The 24,983-nt window shown below is 42.0% G+C and overlaps 2 protein-coding genes across 7 annotated transcripts in view; one reads left to right on the top strand and one right to left on the bottom strand.

The window, feature by feature from the left end:
• Positions 1 to 24,983, top strand: part of LOC109423519 (protein pellino) — a 157,054-nt gene that overhangs the window by 113,023 nt on the left and 19,048 nt on the right. For all 6 annotated transcript variants that reach the window (XM_062846098.1, XM_062846102.1, XM_062846099.1 and 3 more), the window contains one exon: positions 15,821 to 16,012. In XM_062846098.1, coding sequence (XP_062702082.1) covers positions 15,821 to 16,012 — 192 coding nt within the window. The remainder of the gene's footprint in view (positions 1 to 15,820; positions 16,013 to 24,983) is intronic.
• Positions 3,003 to 9,953, bottom strand: LOC134285422 (uncharacterized). The gene is made up of 2 exons (XM_062846097.1): positions 5,697 to 9,953; positions 3,003 to 5,633 (listed from the first exon to the last, which is right to left on the bottom strand). The coding sequence occupies exon 1, from the start codon at positions 9,843 to 9,845 to the stop codon at positions 7,695 to 7,697; it is 2,151 nt and encodes a 716-aa protein (XP_062702081.1). The 5' UTR covers positions 9,846 to 9,953; the 3' UTR covers positions 3,003 to 5,633; positions 5,697 to 7,694.

The raw sequence follows: 24,983 nt of genomic DNA, 5'->3' as shown, positions 1-24,983 counted from the left end.
AAACTTTTGATGACGAATTTGAGTTGAGCGAATATTTGGCAGCTAGAAACATTCATTCGAATATTCATTACATTTGTCATACAGCTACGGTATCAAAAGTTTGAAAGTGTATTTGAAGTTCACCTGAAAGGCAGTTTCGGAAAATATTGAATTTTATACAGAAATATGTGACTAATTGGCTGTAAAACATGTAAACTCATCATTCAGTAACCCTTGAGCCAGATGATGGTCATTTTTTTACAAATTGTTTAAAGTTTAAAGCGTTATTTTTAACAAATAAAAATGGCCCTTTCGTCGATCAATTTCACCCCACTGATCAATTTCACCTGAAATAACGGTACTAATATTCACGTCATAAGCATGAACTCACAAAAAGAACCATGCTGTCTCATGATCCACTGATGTGCAATTGTCCAAATATGCAATATGCAATATTTACATCATTTTATTCTTTTTGTTTAATGACTAACATAGATAATACATGTAGGTACATGCTTTTGCATACAAAAATAGGAATTAACTATGAATTTATTTGCTTTTTGCAGACTGTAAAACCTACTGTCTGTTGATAGAAGAGCATACGCGAATATTGGTTTCAGGATATTGGGCGCAGTGGCATATGAACGATTTTGTAAGCGGGTTACTTATCCTGTTTACCAATGTTTTAGGTGCATCGAGGTAATATATTTTTTGTCCTACCAACACTTATCATTCCACAACAAGTTCGTTGGTGGTGTTGTCTTTTCGTAATTGTCTAATAAATGGTCATCTACGTTGTAGTATAGTCAGCGTTAACTTGCATGACATATCTTGAAAAGTTCCAACGGTTTCTCAATGTCCATAGTGGCAAAATTCAAACCTGATCCGAACAGGTGCTCTTTTATTGTTACCGTCCACCGGTGACGACGACACCGTGTCGTAGCCGCAGCAATCAAACGTCTGCTCTGCCCGTTTCAGAGTGCGGGTGCCGCACAATCAGTAAAAGAAACGGTTCAGTCTCGTCAGATTGCTACATATTTACGAACGTCGTTGTGCTACTCGGTCGGAGTGATGCAACTGAACGCGAAAGGCAAAAAGAAACTTGCGAAGAGGATTTTCGCTAATGAGGTGATGGAGGTTGGCAGTGAAAAGTACCTACCGACCGGTACCACGCACCTGAGAGTATTTCGTTGCCCAAGCGTGAGCTATGACTCTGTCGGTGCCCAAGTCGATGAGTAGAGTAGTTTTTGTGCGTTTTTTGTTGTTTTATTGAAGAAGACAAAAAGGTATTTTTTTTCATTTTCACCGGGCCTTCTGCGAAAACCACGTTCGCATCGTTTCGAGGCGAAGTACCCACCGAGAAGAATTATCCGGGTGAACCCGAATTGTCCGTGAGGCCTGGTGTGAACCGTATATACCCTGCGGCAGAAGCCCCATTTTTGATTCTCCCGAGCATCTTCCAGGGTGGCATCCTTAGTGATTCATCAAGTGGTCTGTAATCGCGCGAGGGTCGCCGGCCTGTCGGCCCGGAACTGATCGCTCCCAATATCGCAATATCAGCAGAGGAATCGGCCTAAGCAACAATCGCGCTACTATCCGACCGCTTCTGGGGATCCGAGACCTAAGTAGAGCCTCCACGAAGATACCCGTCCAATCGCTGCTAGATTAAACGGAATCCGAACCAAGACCTCCACGTCTGTCCCGTTGAACGATCGAGTGTCGCCAGCTTCAATCAATCAAACTTGAATCCCCATGGTTCATGTAATGGATGCCACAGCAATCCACGATTTGGTTCACGGCCAATCGCACCTACCAGGATCTCATCGATTACGATGAGGAACAGTAGCGGTGATAGTATACACCCTTGCCTCAATCCAGCAGCGACCCGGATGGGATCGGACAAAACACTGTTTTTTGCAGTACTCTGCACGAAAATGCCCTGTACTGTGCTTCAATGAGGCCGATGATTTTCTCAGGGAAACCCTTGCGCCTGAGGGTTTCCCACATGTTTCCGTGATTGAGACGGTCGAAATCTTTTTCATAATCATTGAACACCAGATAGCGAGACTCCTGGAATTCATTGATTTGCTCCAAAATGATACGGAGCATGACAATATGATCCACACAGGATCGTCCGGCACGGAATCCTGCATGCTGCCGTCGGAGAGTTACGTTAATCTTCTCGTGTATCCGGTTAAGGATCACTTTGCAGAAGACTTTAAGAACGATACACAATAACATGATGCCCCGCCAATTATCGCATACAGTCAGGTCACCCTTTTGAGTACCTTTACTAAGACGCTTAGCATTCAATCGGCAGGAAATGTCGCGGTTTCCCATATGTTGCAGAATATTTGATGCAGCAGTTGTGCAGATGCTACGGGGTCAGTTTTGAGCATCTCAGCTGATATGCGTTCGGGGCCCTGTTCGATTTCATGCTACGGATGGCTTTTTCTATCTCCTGCACTGATGGAGCTTCGGTGTTGACACGGGTAATGCGTCGAACCCTTGGCGGATCATGCTGAGGCGTTGATGGCGTGCCCGACACTTGAAAAAGGTTTCCAAAGTGCTCGAACCAGCGTTTCATCTGGTCAGCCGGGTAAGTCAGTAACTGTCCAGACGTGTCTTTCACCGGCATCGTAGCATTCATTTTGGTCCGACTAAGGCGACGTGAGACATCGTAGAGGAGACGGATATCGCCGGTGGTTGCGGCTTTCTCGCCTTCGTCGGCTAGGGAGTCCGCCCACGCTCTTTTGTCTCGTCTATATGAGCGTTTCACTTCCTTCTCGAGAGCCGAATAGCGCTAACGGGCTACGGCTTTGGATCCTCGTGTTTTCGCTTGCTCTATCGCGGCCTTGGCGTTCCTTCGCTCCTCTATCTTCCCCCAGGTAGCATCTGTGATCCACTGCTTTCTTCAGGTGCGTAGCTCACCCAAATTATTCTCGCCGGTGCACACTGGAGTAACAGGGTCCATTTCCTGGCCAAAAAGTTACAACACGTTTGTATGGGGTATTATGTAGGTACCGTAAAACGGGGTATCATTGATCAGTGGGGTAACATTGATCGGCTTGACTGACCTCATGAAATGTTCAAACAAGCATTTTACATTGAATCAGTTTCTGCTATCGAATGGTATATCATAATCTGCTATCATTTAACTATTAAATAACATGCAATTCATGAAAATTGAATTTCATAAACATTGAAATAAATCGATTTTTCCATAACTGTGTTTCGTAATGCAATGAGATACGTTATCAAACATTCATGCTTGGCGTGAATACTAGATACAATATGAGGTTCGAAATCATTGTATTACTTCAATATGCTATCCTAGAGTTGGATTTAAAAACGAAACTTTTATGAAAAAGCTCTTTTCTTCAATGAAATATACAATTTATCAAAAATCGGCTATCAATTCCTTAAGTCATTGCCTACCTTTAGGCGTTATTCGTGGTTTGGAGTATTTTATTCCTAAAATAACTCAAAAAGTTCTTAACTTGTAAGAATTTGGACAACATATTCGAAATCAGCGACCTCGAATTTAGTAAGTAAGGATATTTTCAACAAAATCGAACATTGATCACTGACATGATCAATGTTACCCCAAATCAACTGAATCAAAAAATTAGATTTAAAAACCTATTTAAACATGTTTTAAAGTTTTACAATATTTTTTCGAGTAGCTGAACACATACTCAGAGGGCCAGTACTTGTTTTAAAAATATAAAACATGTAACGTTTGCTTTAACAAGAGAATTATTCAAGAATGATCGAAAATTCTGATCAATGTTACCCCGGATTACGGTACCAGCGATAAAATTTTGAATTTTGATATTGAGGATGCATTTTGGATTATAAATAGCCATATTGATCCACGTAAAGGCCAGAAATGATTTCTTATAACTTCGATAAGAGCCACGTATGTTTTCACCCCCAAAAATCACTTGAATCGTCATTTTTTATTTTTTGAGTTCAGTAAACTGAAAAATAATTATATTTCCATAAAATTTAATGTTCGGAAACACGAACCACCTCGTTTCAGAGTAATTCTCCCAGAATTGTAAGTGAAATTCTTTTTTTTTCATCAGTGAAGATAACGTGTTTATGTCTTCATCAAAGGTGTGAGGAATGTCATTATTGGAAAACTTGTTGAACAATTGTTCTATCTGCTCAATTTTTAGAGATACGAGACAATATTTGTGAACGACCCCTTAAAAACAGTTCATATGTTGTACCGTTTCTAGATATTTTTGTGATTCCCAATTCATTTTGGGCTTACTTCAATAGTGCCCTGAAAAACACATCAAAACTGAAAAGTTAATCATGGAATGAAATATTAGCAGTATGAACATGGTGAGAGAAGCCGTGTGAAATATATCAGTTTGAATTTTTATTTCAAAACATGGAATTTAACCATAATTTACACATAAAAGCAAGTTTGTGGAGTACTGAGTTAAAAACTCAATAAGTTTAGCTATAAAAACATTATCCATGTGAAAATAAATTCTTCACGGTGCATCAACATAAGATTACCTATAGTGAGCTCTTTGTTTGAATTGCTTTAATTTTTTTTTAAATATTAAACACAACAGCTCTAGCTACATAACATTGCAGTGCATTGCATACATTTAGGCGTTTAACGGTGTTTGGAGATTTCTGTTCAAATTTACTAAATTGATTCCATTTGACACATTTCGTTAAGACCACTTGTATTCTACTATGATATTTGTACCGAGAATAAGTGGCCATTCATTAAAAAGTAGTGGAAACGAAGTTGTTATATCAAAATTAAACATAAATTGTAACTAAAAACTAGTCAAAAAGGTGAAAATTTCAAAATGAACTATTATTTCGTCTGGTACTTTCTGGTCTCTTGCGATTCACAAAGGATATGTATTATATTTTTTTTATATCCTTCAAAAGAATAATAAAGATGTTGACAGTCCAAGGCTTATGCAGTCTCTGCTGTGTGGTTCAATGATCACCCGTATTTATACTACCTTAGGTAGACATAGTGAATCATACCAGGACATTTAGGTACTGTCATGAATAGTATTTCATGTAGGTACATATTGTATGCACACAACCATTAGGTAGACACTACAATTTTATTGTAATTTTATCCAGATCGCGGAATGATGCAGAATCTGAAAACTTTTTGAATACTGAAAATGGTTAAAAATTGACAAAAATCATGATTTTAAAAACGTTTCTGTAAGAGCGAAAAATAAATGAAATCAGGTGCAATTTTTTGTTTTAATGATACACTATAATCACGAGAACTAGTTAACATACTCAATTGTTGCGATTGCGGTGAGGTACTAGATCGAAATTCAATGAATTTATTCAACGATGTGTGATAAATTATAAAATTCCTAAAAATAGATAGATAAGTGGGTATCAACATTTCCTTCTCGCTAGCCTTAACAATGTTCTTCTTACTGTTAGTGATCTAGCCACGATCGTGATCTCACAACAGTGTACCGTAGTCTTGCCTAGTCAAGTCGGTTGTGAACCCCTGTTTCATATGTTGATAAGTAGAAAATTTGTCTAATAATAATTCAATCATACTCTCTTACCTTTCAGCCACCCTATTGCAATAAACAATCGATGGTTACTGAAAGGTTCTCAGCCAATTCACTCCTATTTACCTAATCGCAAATTCACAAGAACAACATAAGTTCATGATCTCCTTCAAAACACATTTCTCTTACCTAGCTTAACGCATTTCACACTGTAAAGCGAACAAACTAGTGAGTTACTCTCTGAAACTGATATTACTACCGGGTAATTACAGTTTACCTAACTTTTGATAGCTAATCAATTTAATAGCAAATAAAACGTATCAAATCTACTTGGGTTTGTTGGTAGTCTAACGATGATGATTTGCAAATTTTTGACACGTTCTTCTTCTGGGTGTTATTATTTACATTCGCTCCGACTGAAGATCCTCCCAATGGGTTTGGGCATAGGCGCCAACTTGTGACGTAGTTGGGGGGGCGAAGCTCTTAAAAATTGGACAACATTCAAGTTTTTTCAGCTTAATGCACTAGTTTTCACGTGAATATGCCTAAATAAGCTGAACTGCGTTGGTATTTTCCGTATTTGACTAGTTTTGAGAGGCCTCGCCCCCCCAACTACGTCACAAGTTGGCGCGTATGGGTTTGGGTGTGGTGCACATCAGAGTATCTTCATGTGGGGGATGCCAACTCAGCAGTTGTCGACTGGGCGCACTTAACACTCCCCCCCCGGAATGCGCAGACGGCCATCCATATGCGTATTCTTCCCAACGCCTATGTCGAGTACAGCTAACGATACCGCAGAACGCTCGTAGATTCCACCGGACGCTGTTTGAACGGTGGCCGAACGCACCTGACCATCGGGAGCAGTGCGTGTAGAAATCACTCTGGCCTTCGGCCAGCAGTTACGAGGGAGCTTATGGTCTACGATCATCACGATGTCTCCAACTTCAATAGGCTTCGTTGGAATGAACCACTTCGATCGTCGCGTAAGAATAGGAAGATAATCCCGTATCCACCGTTTCCAGAAAACGTTGGCCATGGCTTGAGATTGTGTGTAGGAATTCCTAAGCGCCAATTGTCGAATGGAACCCAAGATCTAACACCGTTTGCTGATCCCAGCAGAAAATGGTTGGGTGTCAGCACGGGTGAATCATCATCATCGAGTGGAATGTCGGTTAATGGACGCGAGTTAACGATATTTTCGACCTCCACTATTGCGTTCTGTAGTACTTCATCGGTAGGTAACCGGCTTAGCTGCATTGCAACTAAGTTCTGCTTAACAGTACGTATCAACCGTTCCCAGGCTCCACCCATATGCGGTGATAGGGGTGGGATGAAGATCCACTGAGTTCGACTGGAAGTAAACTCATTCGCTAGTTTGTCATGGTCGAGTTGTTGAATTGCTGCCTTTAGTTCCTTATTGGTACCGTAATCCGGGGTCAAATTGATCACTTTAAAACATCTTTTGCGGATAACATTAGTGGCAATCAAAATATTGCCAAAAGAATTTCTGTAAAATCAGTACCCAGTGGATCTCCTTCAAACCATGTGACAGAATTTTGTTCAACAAATTTTAACTTTTAGTTAAATTACTTCAAAAATCAAAAAATGAAGATGCCACTTTGGGGCGAAATTGATCAGTGTACAATTATGCATCGGTTAAAAACAAAAATTTCCTTATCCACTTAATTTTGCTCTTCTAAACCCGAATAACGCGTCAAAACTCTTACAACTAGTAGATTTGACACTTAAAATTCCAAATTAATTTTTGAAATTTCCCCCTTAACGCCTAAAGGTAGGCAATTTCCTTTGAAATAAGTGATTTCTGTTTCAATAAATGACTTTTTCGTCAAAAAAGAACTTTTTTAAAACTTATTCATATTCAGAATACCTTCATAACTTTCCAACCAAGGCTCCACAAAAATGTTAGAACAAAAAATTTACGGGAAGTCCTAGTGGCAATGGATTGTTTAGAAGCAATGCTTTCAGATAAGTGAGAAATACATTTCAAATTCTTAAAAAAATAAGGCAAAACTAATTTTTTCTTAAAAAAATAATAGATTAAACTCATCCCTAGACATCTATGAACTAGATGAGGTAAGAAGTTTGAGATCATTGTGACGCTTAGAAGTTCCTGGTATGCAATTACAATGTAGTACCCAAATGATCAATTTCACCCCGCTGATCAATTTAACCCCGGTTTACGGTAGCTTGAAAGTTGGTACCACGGTCGCTATAAATAACGGCAGGAATTCCCCTCCTAGCCATAACATTCCGGATCGCCATTACACAAGAGTTCGTTGAAAGTGTGTGAGCGATTTGCAGGTGGATGGCACGAGTGGTTAGGCAAGTTGCAATGACCCCCCACCGTTTTTCAGAATGACGGCCCACGGAGACCAAAATTGGGCCGAAATAATCCACCCCCATATAGGTGAACGGACGGCTAAAGGCTGCTAAGCGCGACTGAGGAAGATCAGCCATCATTGGTGGTTGCGGTTTTGCTTGTTGGTTTTTACAGTACTGGCAGTTTCGTCGAACAGCATGGTACGTAGCCTTCATACGAGGAATGCGGTAACGTTGTAAAAGTTCGTTGATGATTGTCGTATGATTCTGATGGTTGAATCTCTCATGAGCATCGGCAACGATTAAACGTGTGATATGATGATGACGGGGAAGAATAATGGGCTCAACAGCATCACGGGCGGCAAACTCGCACTCCTTAGTTCGCCCTTGAACACGTGCGACTCCGTTTTCATCGATAAAGGCACTCCGAAACAGCGGGTTGTTTCTGATGATTCGCTTCGTCGAAGTTCGCGGATGAATTGCCAATGTGACAATTTCATCGGCATATGTTTCTGACTGTGCTTGGCGAAACAAGTAATTCTCTGCTTTAGCCAGTTCTGGTTGAGTTAGTGGGCCACAACTGCGGTGCTCTTTTTTGGCTGAACGCTTTAGGTTATCCAGATACCGAATGATGAGAGCGGTTTGGCGAAGCAGGGGAGTCCACTTGGAGAAGTCTTGTATTCTGATGACTGGCTCGTTAATCTTTTCGTGAAGAAGCAAATGAGGGCGAAGCTCTTCGTCAGTCGATTTTCTGAAGCATGGAGATACGGGCCAAGTTTCCTCGACTTGCCAGAGAAAATCCGGTCCCCGGAACCAGCGACTGTCGGTTGACAAATCTGGAAGTCGTGTCCATTTTGTTCCTTCATCTGCTACGTTATGCTTAGTCGAAACCCACCGCCAATCGGTAATTTCTGTTGATTCCAGAATTTCGCTCACTCGGAAAGCCACAAACTGACTGTAACGACGATGATCGGATCCCAACCAGCAGAGAACGTCTTTAGAATCCGTCCAAAAATATCGTTGGCTAACGCTGATAGAAAGCGACTTCAGTATCGTATCAGACAGCCGAACGCCAAGTAGAGCTGCTTGTAACTCGGAACGTGGAATTGATAGGAATTTCAGGGGTGCCACCCTGGTTTTGGCTCTAACTAACGAGCATTCTATCACATCGCCTTCTTGGAAACGGAGGTAAACAACCGCCGCAAATCCGCTTTCGCTTGCATCAACGAACGTATGCATTTGGACTGTGGATTTCACAGATGTCAATACACGGTAGCAACGTGGAACTTCGACGGTCTCAATCTTTGGGAAAATAGCCAACCATGTTAGCCATTTCTCGAACTGTGCATCCTCGATTGGATCATCCCATCCCACTCGCGTTCGCCAAATTTCTTGGAGGAGAACTTTCAAAAACATCAAGATTTGCGCAATAAACCCCATGGGATCGAAAACCATCATGAGGGTTCGTAGAACCTGTCGCTTGGTTGGACGGCGATTACCAGAAAGCAGGTTTTCGTCGTATCTGGCCGACATTTTGTAAGTGAAGCGGTCTGTTGAGGTATTCCACCACATGCCTAGTACCTTTTCTGCTGCGTCCGTTTCACTGATGTCCATGTTCTTTTCTCCGGTGGCTTCTCCTTCTAGCGCTGCTCGAACTGTACTGGAATTTGAAACCCAATTGCGTATTTCGAACCCTGCATTCTGGTGAATCCCTTTTACGTCTTGTGCTAGTTTTACAGCCTCTTCCTCAGTTTCGGTACTGACGAGCATATCATCCACGTAGTGCCGCTTGATAATCGCCTCTACTGCCTCTGGATGGTCCTGCTCAAACTGCTTTGCATTGCTGTTCTTCACATGTTGCGCAATGCTTGGAGAACAGCAAGCACCGAAGGTCATTACCTGGACTACGAATACGCTAGGTACGGTCTCACTACTGTCTTTCCACAGGAAGCGTTGACATTGCTGATCTTCGTCCCGCATTTGTACCTGGTGGTACATTTCTCTAATGTCGCCACATACTGCCACTCGGTACTCGCGGAAGCGGATCAGAACAGAGAAAAGAGAACAAAGTTGATCGGGACCTTACAGTAGGACTGAATTTAAAGAGACGCCGTGTGCGGTGGCTGCAGCATCCCAAACTAGGCGTATCTTACCCGGTTTGTTAGCGTTCGTGACTACAAATATGGGAAGGTACCAAACTCGTTCGTATTGTGCACGGATCTCTTCTTCAGTCAGCTTTCTAATGTAGCCCTTACTTATGTGCCCCTGGATTTTCTGTTTGAGTGTTTCAGCAAGAGCTGGATCCTTGTTTAATCGATGTTCCAAACATTTCCATCGTCTTTGCGCCATTGGCTCACTGTCCGGTAGCCGCACCTGGTCGTATTTCCACAGAAGGCCAGATTCGTATCGATTGTTTGTTTGTCGGGTGAGGGATTCCAGCAACATCTGTGTCCGTTGGTCTTCTTGGGAGAATACGGGTTTGTTCGGTTTGATGATTCCCATACTGTCTAGTGAAAAGTATGATTTCATCGCTTTGTGAAGGTTGTCATCGTATTCACGATTACATTCGCAGACTTGGACGCTGTGGTAGTTCGTGTATCCGATGGTATCTTCTTTCCCAGTGCAGTTACCATAAACCATCCATCCTAACCGAGTTTTAACTGCGATGGGTTCGTTCCACTTTCCTTCTCGACTGTTACTCCCATGTCCAAGGTTAGCGAAATCCAAGCCGATCAGGAGCCGTGGGCTCACATCACGATAGGATTCAAGTGGCAGTCCTGCAAGATGTGGGAACTTCTTCTGTAACTCAGAAAGCATGAGCGTCTGTGGGCGGATCTGAAGTGACGATAGAGTGTTAATGCCCAAAATTTCGAACTTCGTTGCATCGTTGCCCACGCCGGAGATCTGTAGATTTACTTGCTGTGACTCATTTTCCATTTTACGTGTTCCACCGGTCCATTTCAAACACAAGGATTTTTTCGGACCTTCGATACCTAGCTCGTCCGCGAGACTTTGTTCAATGAGAGTAAGCTCCGATCCGTCATCAATGAACGCGTATGTTCGCACTATCTTCTTTGGTCCATACAACACGACTGGCAGTATACGGAACAATACTGCTGACTGCCCTTGGTGAACGTTGCAACTTGACTCGGAATCTTTGAGCTCTGGAGAAGTGCTAGTTTGCTTTGTCGGATACGGCTTAGGGTTTAAGCTCTCAGGTTTGTGAAGCAAAGGATGGTGCAAGAACGTGCATCCATTCACTTCACACTTTCTCTGCAACTTACAAGAACCATTGTGTCTCCGAAGACATTTGCGACATAGCTTACATTCCTTTACTGTTGCCCACTTGGAATCATAACTAAATTCTTCGAATCTGCTACATTTTGCGACCGTAGGGCAGCCTCCTTTACATACCACACACTCATCCTTGACGGGGTTATTCGTTGTAACCGATGTGAACTTGCAGGCTGGCTCGCTTGGCTTTTCACTACAGGACTCCGATTCTGAATGAAAGTTCAGAAAACCGTCCCGTTTGACCACTTTACTTCGCGCTTCTTGTCCAGGCGTAGCCATTACTGTACTTGCGTCTTCCGCAATAGTGTACAGCCAGGTGCTGAAGACTGCCAAGTTAGGATCAGGGTAATTGCGGGTGAACCTCGCCCAATCTAACTTCAACGACGCAGGCAGACGCTCCACTAGCTCGTAACGAAGAGAGGCGTTGAAGATAAAATCATTCACTTCACAAGCTCGTATCATCGCAACCATATTCTTCACGGTTAACGCGAAATTTACGATTGTATCAAGCTTTTCCGTGTTTGGCGAAGGAAGCTGTCTGATACGCTTGATAATCGATTGCACGATCGCATCCGGTCGACCATAGAGCATCTTCAACGTCGACATTACATCAGCTACATTCGCAGGATGGAGTAACTCGCACTTAACCGCCTCCAATGCCTTGCCCTTCAGGCATTTTCGCAATCGTAGCATATTCTCCTCGTTAGTGAATCCGCACATCTGCGTAGACGAATGAAATGTTGCGTAGAATAGAGGCCATTCCTCCAATGATCCATCGAAGTCTGGTAGATCTCTAGACACTGCTTGGCGGGCTGCAATCTGGCTACGATTGAGTACGCCTAAGGTTTTTTCGTTGAACGCAGCTTGGCCGGATTCCGGCTGAACTGTCCTTATCGGTGTTGATCGCTGTCCTGGAGTAAACTCGTTTATTCTACCTGGGTTCATTGCTGGAATAGACGCTACGTTCGTATACCCTTGTGGTACCCTTGATTGTTGATTATCTTCCTGGTACTCCCTAGAGTATTGACCGAAATGCGTACGTGGCAACGTCGATGATGAAAACCTTGGTTGACGGTCAGCTGCCAGCGAAACGGAGTTATTCACGCTGGTCACCCTGGTTGACGCGAAGAATTGATGGGTTTGTATTCCGCTGGACATTTTGAGCTTGGTGCTCATCAAGCTTGGCCGAACTGTTCGGCGTTTGCTCGTTTGCCGCTTCTGCCACTAACCCGGAATCTTCAGCTTCCCCATGTCGTTCCGTCTCGGCTAACCACTCCTCGATCTTCGACAGCTTGACTTCTTCGTCCTCCTCGGTCACTGATGATGTTTCGCTCTCCATCTCCTTCAACAGCTTGTACTTCCGCTCAAGAAACCGCTTTTCTAACTCCAACTCTTCCTCAAGCTTTTTCATCTCCAACTCATTCATTCTTCTTGCTTCACTTCGAGAACTGGCCTTGCTCCTAGATCGTTGCGATACCGGTTTGGTTGGTGGGGGTGGAACTTGGTTTCGTTGGTCGGCAAACAGATTGTTAGTGCTGGTGGGGGGGGATAATGAAAGATGAGGTCTTGCAGATTGGTCAGATCCAGCTGACGTTAGCGATGTCCTCCGTAACGTGAACGCACACGAAGTGGAACCACCTGTCGCAGCCGTCACATTGCACCATTTCTTCATTGTCGCGCCTTTCACACAGCCGGCAACGATGATCTACGTTTCTACGAACCTCGCGTAACGGATTTCTACGGACGATAGTCGCGGCACCTTCGTTCCTCTTATCGACATTGACAACGTTTGTTATGTTAGGTCCGGATCGGGATGTATTAGTATTGGTAACGACAGCATTTACCTGATTTCTCGGGCTAGGAGGGGATAATATAACGACGGAAGGAACGCTACTTGCGCGGGCGGTCATGATCTCTGCCGCGGTGTTGTCTGTATTTCCTTGCAGCTCGTCGAAACCAGGTGTTCCAGTTGCTTTCGCTGCACAATTCCCCGACTTCTGCGACATGGTAACAGAATTTTATAAATTGTTGCGATTGCGGTGAGGTACTAGATCGAAATTCAATGAATTTATTCAACGATGTGTGATACATTATAAAATTCCTAAAAATAGATAGATAAGTGGGTATCAACATTTCCTTCTCGCTAGCCTTAACAATGTTCTTCTTACTGTTAGTGATCTAGCCTCGATCGTGATCTCACAACAGTGTACCGTAGTCTTGCCTAGTCAAGTCGGTTGTGAACCCCTGTTTCATATGTTGATAAGTAGAAAATTTGTCTAATAATTATTCAATCATACTCTCTTACCTTTCAGCCACCCTATTGCAATAAACAATCGATGGTTACTGAAAGGTTCTCAGCCAATTCACTCCTATTTACCTAATCGCAAATTCACAAGAACAACATAAGTTCATGATCTCCTTCAAAACACATTTCTCTTACCTAGCTTAACGCATTTCACACTGTAAAGCGAACAAACTAGTGAGTTACTCTCTGAAACTGATATTACTACCGGGTAATTACAGTTTACCTAACTTTTGATAGCTAATCAATTTAATAGCAAATAAAACGTATCAAATCTACTTGGGTTTGTTGGTAGTCTAACGATGATGATTTGCAAATTTTTGACACGTTCTTCTTCTGGGTGTTATTATTTACATTCGCTCCGACTGAAGATCCTCCCAATGGGTTTGGGCATAGGCGCCAACTTGTGACGTAGTTGGGGGGGCGAAGCTCTTAAAAATTGGACAACATTCAAGTTTTTTCAGCTTAATGCACTAGTTTTCACGTGAATATGCCTAAATAAGCTGAACTGCGTTGGTATTTTCCGTATTTGACTAGTTTTGAGAGGCCTCGCCCCCCCCAACTACGTCACAAGTTGGCGCGTATGGGTTTGGGTGTGGTGCACATCAGAGTATCTTCATGTGGGGGATGCCAACTCAGCAGTTGTCGACTGGGCGCACTTAACATCAATTATGTTTTCAAACTGTCGATATTTTGATAATTGAAGTACTTCCGATGAGTTATGATACAAAAGAAAAAAACAGTGGAGAGAATCATCAAATTTAGGCATGTATTCCTGAAAAAGCATGCACTCCAAAGTGTTTTATTGATTGCCACATGATGAAGCAATACTTCATCCATCTTCAAAAAATATTAGGCTTTGAATAACCCCAAAAAAAATTTTTGACTTATGGCCAGGAATTTGATCCATTTACGCCTATGTGCGGTGGCGATGAAGACTTTCTTGATGGCGCTCCATTGATCTTCTACGCTTCAACCTTATGGAATATTCGCAGAACGGTTCTCTAGCTCCTCGACGAAGGACTTTTTCACCGCAGCGTCTTACAGTCGGCGTGTGTTGAACCGGTGCACGATTTTCTCCTCCTGTCGCTGGATCCTGGCAATGCGCAGTCGGGTCTCGCCGAGGAGGAGATGATGGTGGGACGCAATGTCGGCGCTACGTTTATCCCGCACATCAAGAAGGCTCAGTCTCCATTTTCGGCTGATGCAGATGTGGACGATTTGATTTTCCGTGACGCTATCACGGGAAACCCATGTCACTTTGTGCACTGGTCGATGAGGAAAGAGCGATCCCCCAATCACCATATCATTGTTGCCACAAAACTCTTGCAAACAGCTCTCCGTTTTCGCTCATTTCTCCGAGATCATGGCGTCCCATGACGTGCTCATAGTCCGAGTTGTCGGAGCCAACTCTCGCGTTGAAGTCGCCCATGAAGATCTTGATATCACCTTTCGGAATCTTGTCCACGACAGCATTCAGTTGACTGTGAAAATTCTCTTTATCTTGCAATTCGGCAGCATCGGTTGGCGCGTAACATTGGATCATGGTGAGGTTTCGAACCCGTGTTCTGAATCTGGCTACAATTATCCTCTCATGAATAGGTTCCCACTTCATGAGCGCAGCGTGGGCGTGAGTGCTGAGCGGGAAACCAACTCCACGGTGGCGAGGAGCGTGTTCACCTCGTAGGCCACAGTATAGCAGAATTTGCAGAAATCTTTTCAATGAGATCTAGGGTTTTGAAATCGTAAGCAAATCCGCGGAGATATGGGCCTAAAAATATGACATGTTTTTGAGGGGGTGACCAGAAACTTTTGATCGGGAGTATATGTACAGATCATTGTATTGTTGCGGATTTTTCTATTAGTTTTTGAAAACTAGTTTTTCTGTGTTTTGAATAATAAAAAATCATGTGGTATGATTCGTTAGAATTCGCCACTGCAAATTGAGAGATTAATACGAATTATAACCAACCTCAGTCGGCTTCTGTGGATCAATTTTGCACTTCGGTAACACAAAACACCGCACCGGACCAAAAATACGTCTTGAATCGGCATAGACAGACTGCAGCTTTGTTATTTTCGTTTCCAATTAAGGTCACTTTGAGTGCTGGGAAGCAACGATTGTCTTTGGTTTAACAATTAGCCATTTCGTTCCTGCTGCGGCAGAGACGTGTTATTAAACATTTTTGTACGAGCACAAAGGCTAAGTCTGCCCAGTTAACCTTGTTTGTATGAACATTGTACCGATGTTGCTCACGGTGAACAATGGATTTATGGTCAAAACAAATTTCGTTTACTGTTATTTCACATGTTTTATTGTATGAGATGATAGAAATAAAATTATTATTCACGAAATATCTTCCCTTTATCGTTACAGGTTGGCCGTTCGTCAGAGTCCCCGATAGATTTTGTAGTAATGGACACCCTACCCGGTGATAAAAAGGACGCAAAAGTCCTGCAGAGTACCATATCGAGATTTGCCTGCCGAATCCTCGTCGATCGAAGTGATGGCCACAAAGCAAGAATCTACGCAGCGGGATTTGACTCCAGCAGAAACATTTTTCTTGGGGTAAGTTGATAATCCTATTCCAATCATAATATCAATTTGTAAATAGGAGGGGGCGGTAATTTCATTCAAAACAAACTCGATGTCGAAATTCGTTCACCATTCAAAAGACAAACTTAACCCAAATAATTGTTATCTCACCTCAACGACCGTACACCTTATCGCCATTGCATCAACTGATTTCATGATCACCATCTAATGCCACTATAATTATGCGCGTTCAAGGCCTTTTATGTACAGGCCACTCTTGCATTCCCACTGCCTCCATAGCAGTGAGCGGGCATGCCAAATCGTAAACATGCTTGAACATCTTGGAGGGCCCTGTTTTGTCGGGAGGAAATGGCATAAACTTGAACGTTATGGTTGTTATTGGTTGATTTTCGACCGTCTTGATAATTTATGGGATTTTTTGGCGCTATATCGGTCTTCGGGTTTCTTTAAAAACAACCGGTTAGGTTAAAAGCCGACGTTTCGAATGTTTATTCATTCATCCTCAGGGCAAACTGCAAATTTCACATTTAGTCACTTATTAACATATAACATACAGATTATACAAATTACTTACACCAAACAGTTATTTCTATGTCAAGTGGTTTTTGAACATTGATTTTGGAACGGCTGACAAAATTACACTGCAATATTTAAACAAAAATTCGGACATAGTGACTAAATTCATTTGAATGGGTCTAACATTTAACGTAGCACAAACTTACACAGCTTTCACCCGCGCACATCCAAACGGTTGTGAATCAAAATGTTTCAAATGAGAGATATCAGAACCCATATGGAACGGACAAGGAGAGATAACAGAGAACATAAAACATAGAGAGTGAGATATTATCTATTATCGCCCTTCGTCCGCGATTGAGTGCAGGAAACCCGAATAAACTACATTCAAATTGCTCGTGTCGGTTCTGAAATTTACCGTTGTGTTGTCACAAAAGATGTGACACATTTCGAGTATTTGAAGCGCATGTAGCCGGTTGTCCTGTTCTACGATCTTTGTTTTCGACAGATCGAAACGATGATCGTTCTCAATCGCATGTACCATTAAAGCCGTCTTTTTGAATTCTTCCTCCCTCTCATTCGTCTCGAGTGGATCAGAAGACTTCAGCTCTGTATACCGATTGATGAGTGATCGGTGTCCAGAGAGGCGGTTTTTTAGTTGCTGTGTTGTCAAGCCAATGTAGGAAGCGTCGCAGTCAATACAGGGGATGCGATAAATCACATTCCGTTGCTCCAACTGTGGCGTCTTATCTTTTAGCTTGGAAAACAACAACCTATTGGTTTTGACGCATTTGAAACTTAGTGTGATGCTGGGAAAGTTTCTTTTAATAACTTTCGCAAGAGCCGGAGTAAGGTTATCAACGTGATGGAGAGATCGATATGTTTTTGGTTCAGGATTAGTATTGCCACTATCATTAGGTACATTGGTGCTTCGGTTGATAAATCGGTTTACAAGCCGATTTATCAACGCACTCGGATAGTTATTGTTGAGCAAATACTCCCTCACCAAATCCTTCTTCTCGTTTTCTGATCTGCATGTCGACAGCCGAAACACTCTCCCAATGAAACCGGTGGCCGTGTTTAATTTTTGTGTGAGTGGGTGAAACGAGAAATAATTCAAAATGCGTCCCGACGCAACAGGCTTTTTGTACCAGTCCGTGGTGATCGTCTGTTGTTCTGTGCGTATAAGCAACATGTCAAGGTACGCAAGCTTATTATTCTCTTCAATTTCACACGTGAATTGAATATGTGGATTAAACCCGTTAAGAGAATTCTTCACATGTTCAATCTTTTCGATTGGGAGAGCGGTAATGAGGTCGTCGACAAACTTTTTCAGAAACGGGATGGGTATATCGATCGCACCGAGCACGTGATCGAGTAGCGTTTCCATCACCAGATCTGCAAGCGCAGGAGACAATGGGTTGCCCATTGCCGTGCCTGCTTTCTGACGATAGAAACTGCCGCGGTGCACGAAATAGCTGGAGGAGAGATTAAAATTTATCAATTCAACGAACATATCCACATTCTTTATGGTGGTGTTTTTCTCGATCAAACTCCAATTATTTCGTACCGCTTCGATTGCGATGTCTCGCGGAATACATGTAAACAAACTTACTACGTCAAACGATACCAATACATAGCCCGGGGGCAAAGTGACGTTGTTTATAAATGTGCAAAATTCGTAGGAATTTTGCACATTGTATTTGGTTTGGTCTATCGAGTGGCGTAGAATGTCTGCGAGATATTTTGAGAGATCATACGTTGGGCAATTTATACACGATAGTATGACTCTCAGCGGACTGTCCGGCTTGTGTATTTTGGGAAGCCCATAGATTTTCGGACAAGTCGCATGGTAAGAGACCAACCGAGACCTGGTTTGTTGGTCGATCATTTTGTGATTGAACAGCTTATTCACAAGCTTGTTGTTTTGTGCTTGTATTTTGTTCGTCCAGTCCGTATCGATCCTTTCGTATGTATTGACATCGCTGACAAGAGTTTGCATTTTCTCTTCATACTCATCTCTCATCATGATGACAGTTTTATTCCCCTTGTCAGCCGGTACAATATACACGTCTGGATGATCCCGTATGAACTTCTTACTTGTGTTAAGCGCTTCAATCATAAAGTGATCGACACATTTAGAGGTAGTATTGAAATGTGTACCTTTTCTCTTGTTCACGTAGTTTTGCAAGATGTTGGTGAACTGGTTTCGGTGGGTCGCTTGGAGAATGGGATCCGGCTCTAGTTTAAGGATAGATTCCAAGTCTGCAATAATCTTGAAATATGGAATTTCTTGATTATTTTCCACCGGCAATGCAAACTTGGGACCGTATCCTAGTAAAATTTTGGTTTCATTGGGAACTTCCACATTAGTGGTGTTCCGTATCCAAGCATCGTTCGGGGTGAAATTGATTGTGTTTTCAATTTCAACTCTCTCAAGTAGCAATGCAAAATGCAAACTCTTGTCAGCGATGTCAATACATACGAAAGGATCGATACGGACTGGACGAACAAAATACAAGCACAAAACAACAAGCTTGTGAATAAGCTGTTCAATCACAAAATGATCGACCAACAAACCAGGTCTCGGTTGGTCTCTTACCATGCGACTTGTCCGAAAATCTATGGGCTTCCCAAAATACACAAGCCGGACAGTCCGCTGAGAGTCATACTATCGTGTATAAATTGCCCAACGTATGATCTCTCAAAATATCTCGCAGACATTCTACGCCACTCGATAGACCAAACCAAATACAATGTGCAAAATTCCTACGAATTTTGCACATTTATAAACAACGTCACTTTGCCCCCGGGCTATGTATTGGTATCGTTTGACGTAGTAAGTTTGTTTACATGTATTCCGCGAGACATCGCAATCGAAGCGGTACGAAATAATTGGAGTTTGATCGAGAAAAACACCACCATAAAGAATGTGGATATGTTCGTTGAATTGATAAATTTTAATCTCTCCTCCAGCTATTTCGTGCACCGCGGCAGTTTCTATCGTCAGAAAGCAGGCACGGCAATGGGCAACCCATTGTCTCCTGCGCTTGCAGATCTGGTGATGGAAACGCTACTCGATCACGTGCTCGGTGCGATCGATATACCCATCCCGTTTCTGAAAAAGTTTGTCGACGACCTCATTACCGCTCTCCCAATCGAAAAGATTGAACATGTGAAGAATTCTCTTAACGGGTTTAATCCACATATTCAATTCACGTGTGAAATTGAAGAGAATAATAAGCTTGCGTACCTTGACATGTTGCTTATACGCACAGAACAACAGACGATCACCACGGACTGGTACAAAAAGCCTGTTGCGTCGGGACGCATTTTGAATTATTTCTCGTTTCACCCACTCACACAAAAATTAAACACGGCCACCGGTTTCATTGGGAGAGTGTTTCGGCTGTCGACATGCAGATCAGAAAACGAGAAGAAGGATTTGGTGAGGGAGTATTTGCTCAACAATAACTATCCGAGTGCGTTGATAAATCGGCTTGTAAACCGATTTATCAACCGAAGCACCAATGTACCTAATGATAGTGGCAATACTAATCCTGAACCAAAAACATATCGATCTCTCCATCACGTTGATAACCTTACTCCGGCTCTTGCGAAAGTTATTAAAAGAAACTTTCCCAGCATCACACTAAGTTTCAAATGCGTCAAAACCAATAGGTTGTTGTTTTCCAAGCTAAAAGATAAGACGCCACAGTTGGAGCAACGGAATGTGATTTATCGCATCCCCTGTATTGACTGCGACGCTTCCTACATTGGCTTGACAACACAGCAACTAAAAAACCGCCTCTCTGGACACCGATCACTCATCAATCGGTATACAGAGCTGAAGTCTTCTGATCCACTCGAGACGAATGAGAGGGAGGAAGAATTCAAAAAGACGGCTTTAATGGTACATGCGATTGAGAACGATCATCGTTTCGATCTGTCGAAAACAAAGATCGTAGAACAGGACAACCGGCTACATGCGCTTCAAATACTCGAAATGTGTCACATCTTTTGTGACAACACAACGGTAAATTTCAGAACCGACACGAGCAATTTGAATGTAGTTTATTCGGGTTTCCTGCACTCAATCGCGGACGAAGGGCGATAATAGATAATATCTCACTCTCTATGTTTTATGTTCTCTGTTATCTCTCCTTGTCCGTTCCATATGGGTTCTGATATCTCTCATTTGAAACATTTTGATTCACAACCGTTTGGATGTGCGCGGGTGAAAGCTGTGTAAGTTTGTGCTACGTTAAATGTTAGACCCATTCAAATGAATTTAGTCACTATGTCCGAATTTTTGTTTAAATATTGCAGTGTAATTTTGTCAGCCGTTCCAAAATCAATGTTCAAAAACCACTTGACATAGAAATAACTGTTTGGTGTAAGTAATTTGTATAATCTGTATGTTATATGTTAATAAGTGACTAAATGTGAAATTTGCAGTTTGCCCTGAGGATGAATGAATAAACATTCGAAACGTCGGCTTTTAACCTAACCGGTTGTTTTTAAAGAAACCCGAAGACCGATATAGCGCCAAAAAATCCCATAAGTTATGGTTGTTAACCGAACAGATGTTTTCCCTCCTTTCCTCGTTGTTATTGCTGTTGCCATTCGCGCGCGCTCTACGTTAACAGCTTGCGTTGTGTTGCTCTATTTGGCGCGACTTCGTGTTCCCCCATAAGTAGGTGGTAACATCGTATACTGGTCGCGCGAGTCCGGTTTTGAACACTACTGCGACGATAAATTGGTACTATACTAACTGGATGTTGTAGGTATCTACAATTAATACCACGTAGGTTTTCAATTTCACTTGCCATTTTTGTTTTGATTACTAGCACCTGCTTCACACGACATCATAAGCGAGGATGGTTTTAATGTAATGCAGCTATAGTGACATAAGATACCATTCCGCGATGACGATGGAGCGATTGCGGTTACTTGCTCCATGATGGTCGGAAGATGAGTTGGTGCAAATGTGTTCCAAGTCGATGGTCGCATTTTTATGAGATAAAGAAAGTATACGATGTTGTAATCAGCTAAGGGTACTGACTATGCAGGTCACCTTGGGGTTGTTCATCGATATCGTAAAAAAGCTGCACAATGTTTAACCCGTGAACACCTGGAACATTTTTTGCATTTTGATAAAATGCAATATTTGCTTTGTAACATTTTTTTTATATAGACGTATGAATATCTATTTTCTACTAAAAATAGGGTAAAACTACCTTTATTTGCCTGGCACCCCCTTGACAAATTTGGCACCCCCTAGAATTTTTCCTTGACATTTGATAGTCACCTAAAATTTAAAACTTCACACAATAATAACAATATTTATTAATGGCACATTTGAACAAAACTTAAGCACACCTGGAATCATGTACTTATATACCTGTTGTACATTTTGACGTTTTGGATATTGGTAAGAAGAATCATGGATTTCTCCAGAAATATCGCTATCTATTCATACAGTGAATAGATAAACTTGCGTTGGGATTCTCCTTGATGGGGTTACACATACTAGACATTTCTGATGAGATTGATCCAGCAATTTTTCTTAGGATTTCTTTGGAAATTCTTACTATGATACTTCTCGGAATTCTTCTAGGGATTCCTCTAAAAAAATTCTATTGGGATTCCTTCAGGAGTTCCTGGTGGGATTATTCACGATAATCTTCCTGGGATCCTTTCAGAAGTTCCCACGATGATTCTTCCAGGAATTCCTGAAGAGATTTTGTTCAGAGATTTGTTGATTCTTCCAGCGATTTCTTCAAGGATTTATTAAGGACTTCATCCAGAGCCACGGTTTCCAACCTTGGCTCTCGCGACCCCCCAGCCTGTCGTCACTGCGCTTTTCGTAAAACAATCGAAGCGTGCCTGCAAGCGGTTGAGGGGTCGCGAAACAAAGGTTGGGAAGCTATGATCCAGAGGTTCTTCTAAAAATTCCACAGGGGATTTCTCCAAGAACTTCTATTGACCTTCCTCTATAAATTCCAGCTGGAATTCTTCACGCAATTTTCATTGGGACTCCTTCAGAAATTCTTCTAGGGATTTCTCCTGGCATACTTACTTGCTGCAATACTTTCCGGAAATCTTCCTGAGATTTCTCCAGAAATTCCTCCTGCGATTCCATCAGGTGTTCCTCCAGTATACTTCTACCGACCCTTTCAAGGAGAACTGAGGTATTCCTCAACGAATTCCTCAAGCAATTTCTGTGGTTCTTCCAGCTATGCTTCCTCCAGAAATTCTAATTGTGGTACTTCAGAAATTATGCTACGGATTCTTCTAGAGCTTTCTCCTGGCTTTTTTTTGCTGCGATCTTTCCAGGCAATCTCCTTGGAATTCTTGCAGAAATTCCTTTGGTTGTTCTGCCAGGGATGTCTCCATGTATTCATCCAGGAATTCCTCCAGAGATTTTATCCAAAGATTCCTCCAGAAATTCCTCATGGATTTCCTGCAGAAACTGCTTTTGGCCTTCCTCCAAGAATACTTCAAACTCCTCCTGCGATTCTTCCAGCAATTCCTCCAGAAATTCTTACAATGATACGGCCAGAAATTCTTCTTGTGATTACTATACGAATGGAATTCTTCCGGGAAATCTTTCTGAGATTCCTTCAGAAATTCACCATACGATTCCTTCAGGGCCTTCTCTATAGATTCTTCCAGAATATCTCTTATAGTTCTTGCAGGGACTACTTTAGGTATTCCGAGGATTTTTCTTTGGATTCTCCCAGGCATTCTTTATGAGGTTTCTCTAGAAATTGCTGTATAGTTTCCTCCAGCAATTCCTCCTAGGGTTTCTGCTGAGATTTCTACAATGATACATTCTAGAATCCTTCTAAGAATACCTCCTGAGATTTTTCCTGTGATTTCTTCAGAAGCTCTTTGGTGGTTACTCCAGGAATTTTTATCCTCGACATTTTTCCCAAGGATTCTCTCATACATTTTTCATGGAACTCCTCCAGGTACTCCTCTTGACCTTCCTCCAGGAATTTCAGCTGGATTTCCCAGGCTATTCCTGCTGTGGTTCTTCCAGCAATTCCTCCTAGGACTCCTCCAGAAATTCTTAAGGTAATAACTCCCGGAATACTTCTAAAGATTCTTCTAAGAATTTCTTCAGAGATTTCTTCCAACAGCTGATATCTCGGTAAAATATTTACTGATTCTCGGTAAAATTTTTACCGAGATTTCGGTAAACCATTACCGAGTCTCGGTGAACTTTGCCGAGATCTCGGTAAAAAGTTGGATTACCGAGATCTCGGCAAAGTTTTAACGATATCTCGGTAAAACTTTCACCGAGATTCAGTAAAAATTATTACCGGATTCTCGGCTGTTGGATTCTTGGCAATTCGTTTGCTGAGATCGGCGATTTAATTTAAGTGTGAATTCAGGAATCATTGAATTCCTCCAGGAACTCCTCTGGAGTCTAAGGATTTCTCCTGGCATTCTTGCTGGGATTCTTCTTTCCTAGGATACTTCCAGAAGTGCATCTGATTCTTTCATGATTTTATCAAAAGACTCATCCAGAAATTCTTCTAGCGTTGTCATTCATGTATTTGTCTAGAAATTTATCATGGCATTACTCCTGGAACTCCTCTTAGCCATCTTCAAGAAATTCCAGCTGAATCCCAACAGCAGTGAATCAAAATTCAACAATCGTGCAACAATAATGACAATATCGCAACCTGTGTTTGTTGCGACAATCCACCTAATGCGACATAAGTTTGTCCCATCTTGAAAATAATAGGATAAACATCGTACACCACCAGTTAAGAGATTTTTAAGCTTTGAATTGCGATTTTCGAACGGTGACTTCGAGCTGGTCAACACTGCAACTCTGCTGAAGATCTATCATTAAACAGTTTCGACTTTGGGTTAGTAATAATTGATTATTCACGAGTTGAAAAGTACGCAACAAATTCAGCTTCCGTTTTGTCTGCAACAAAAGTTTTCGAGATCATGTCATTATCTGTTACCAGTAGGGATAAAGAGTAATCGTCGCGCCTTCTTTGTTGCTTGTTTTGTGCCTCTTTTGTCTGACAATTCTCTTCACTGCCCAACAGAAATCTCTAGAGGAATCCCTAAACGAATTTCGGGAATAGTTGGAATTTCCAGCGAAATCCTAGGAGGTATTACTAGCACAGGGAAAAATTTGTACTCAGTGGCTGAGTTGGTCTTACCCAGAAATCGAAAAATCCTTTGTTTTCTTACTCAGTTTCCGTTAAAAGTGGGACAACCCATTGCCAATGGGTTGTCCCACTTTTAGCCGAAACTGAGTAGGAAAACAAAGGATTTTTCGATTTCTGAGTACGACCAACTCAGCCACTGAGTAGAATATTTTCTAGGTGAGGGAAATATCTAGTGAAATCCTATAGGAATGTACGGAGAAAACTTGTAATTAAATAGAAGACAGAGAATGTTGCTAATTGATGAATTTAGATGTGAATTTGTGAGA

The sequence above is a fragment of the Aedes albopictus genome, chromosome 1, assembly GCF_035046485.1.
Source record: "Aedes albopictus strain Foshan chromosome 1, AalbF5, whole genome shotgun sequence".
NCBI lineage: Eukaryota > Metazoa > Arthropoda > Insecta > Diptera > Culicidae > Aedes > Aedes albopictus.
Note: the sequence above shows the minus strand (reverse complement) of the source record. Positions and strands in the feature narration are given on the sequence as shown.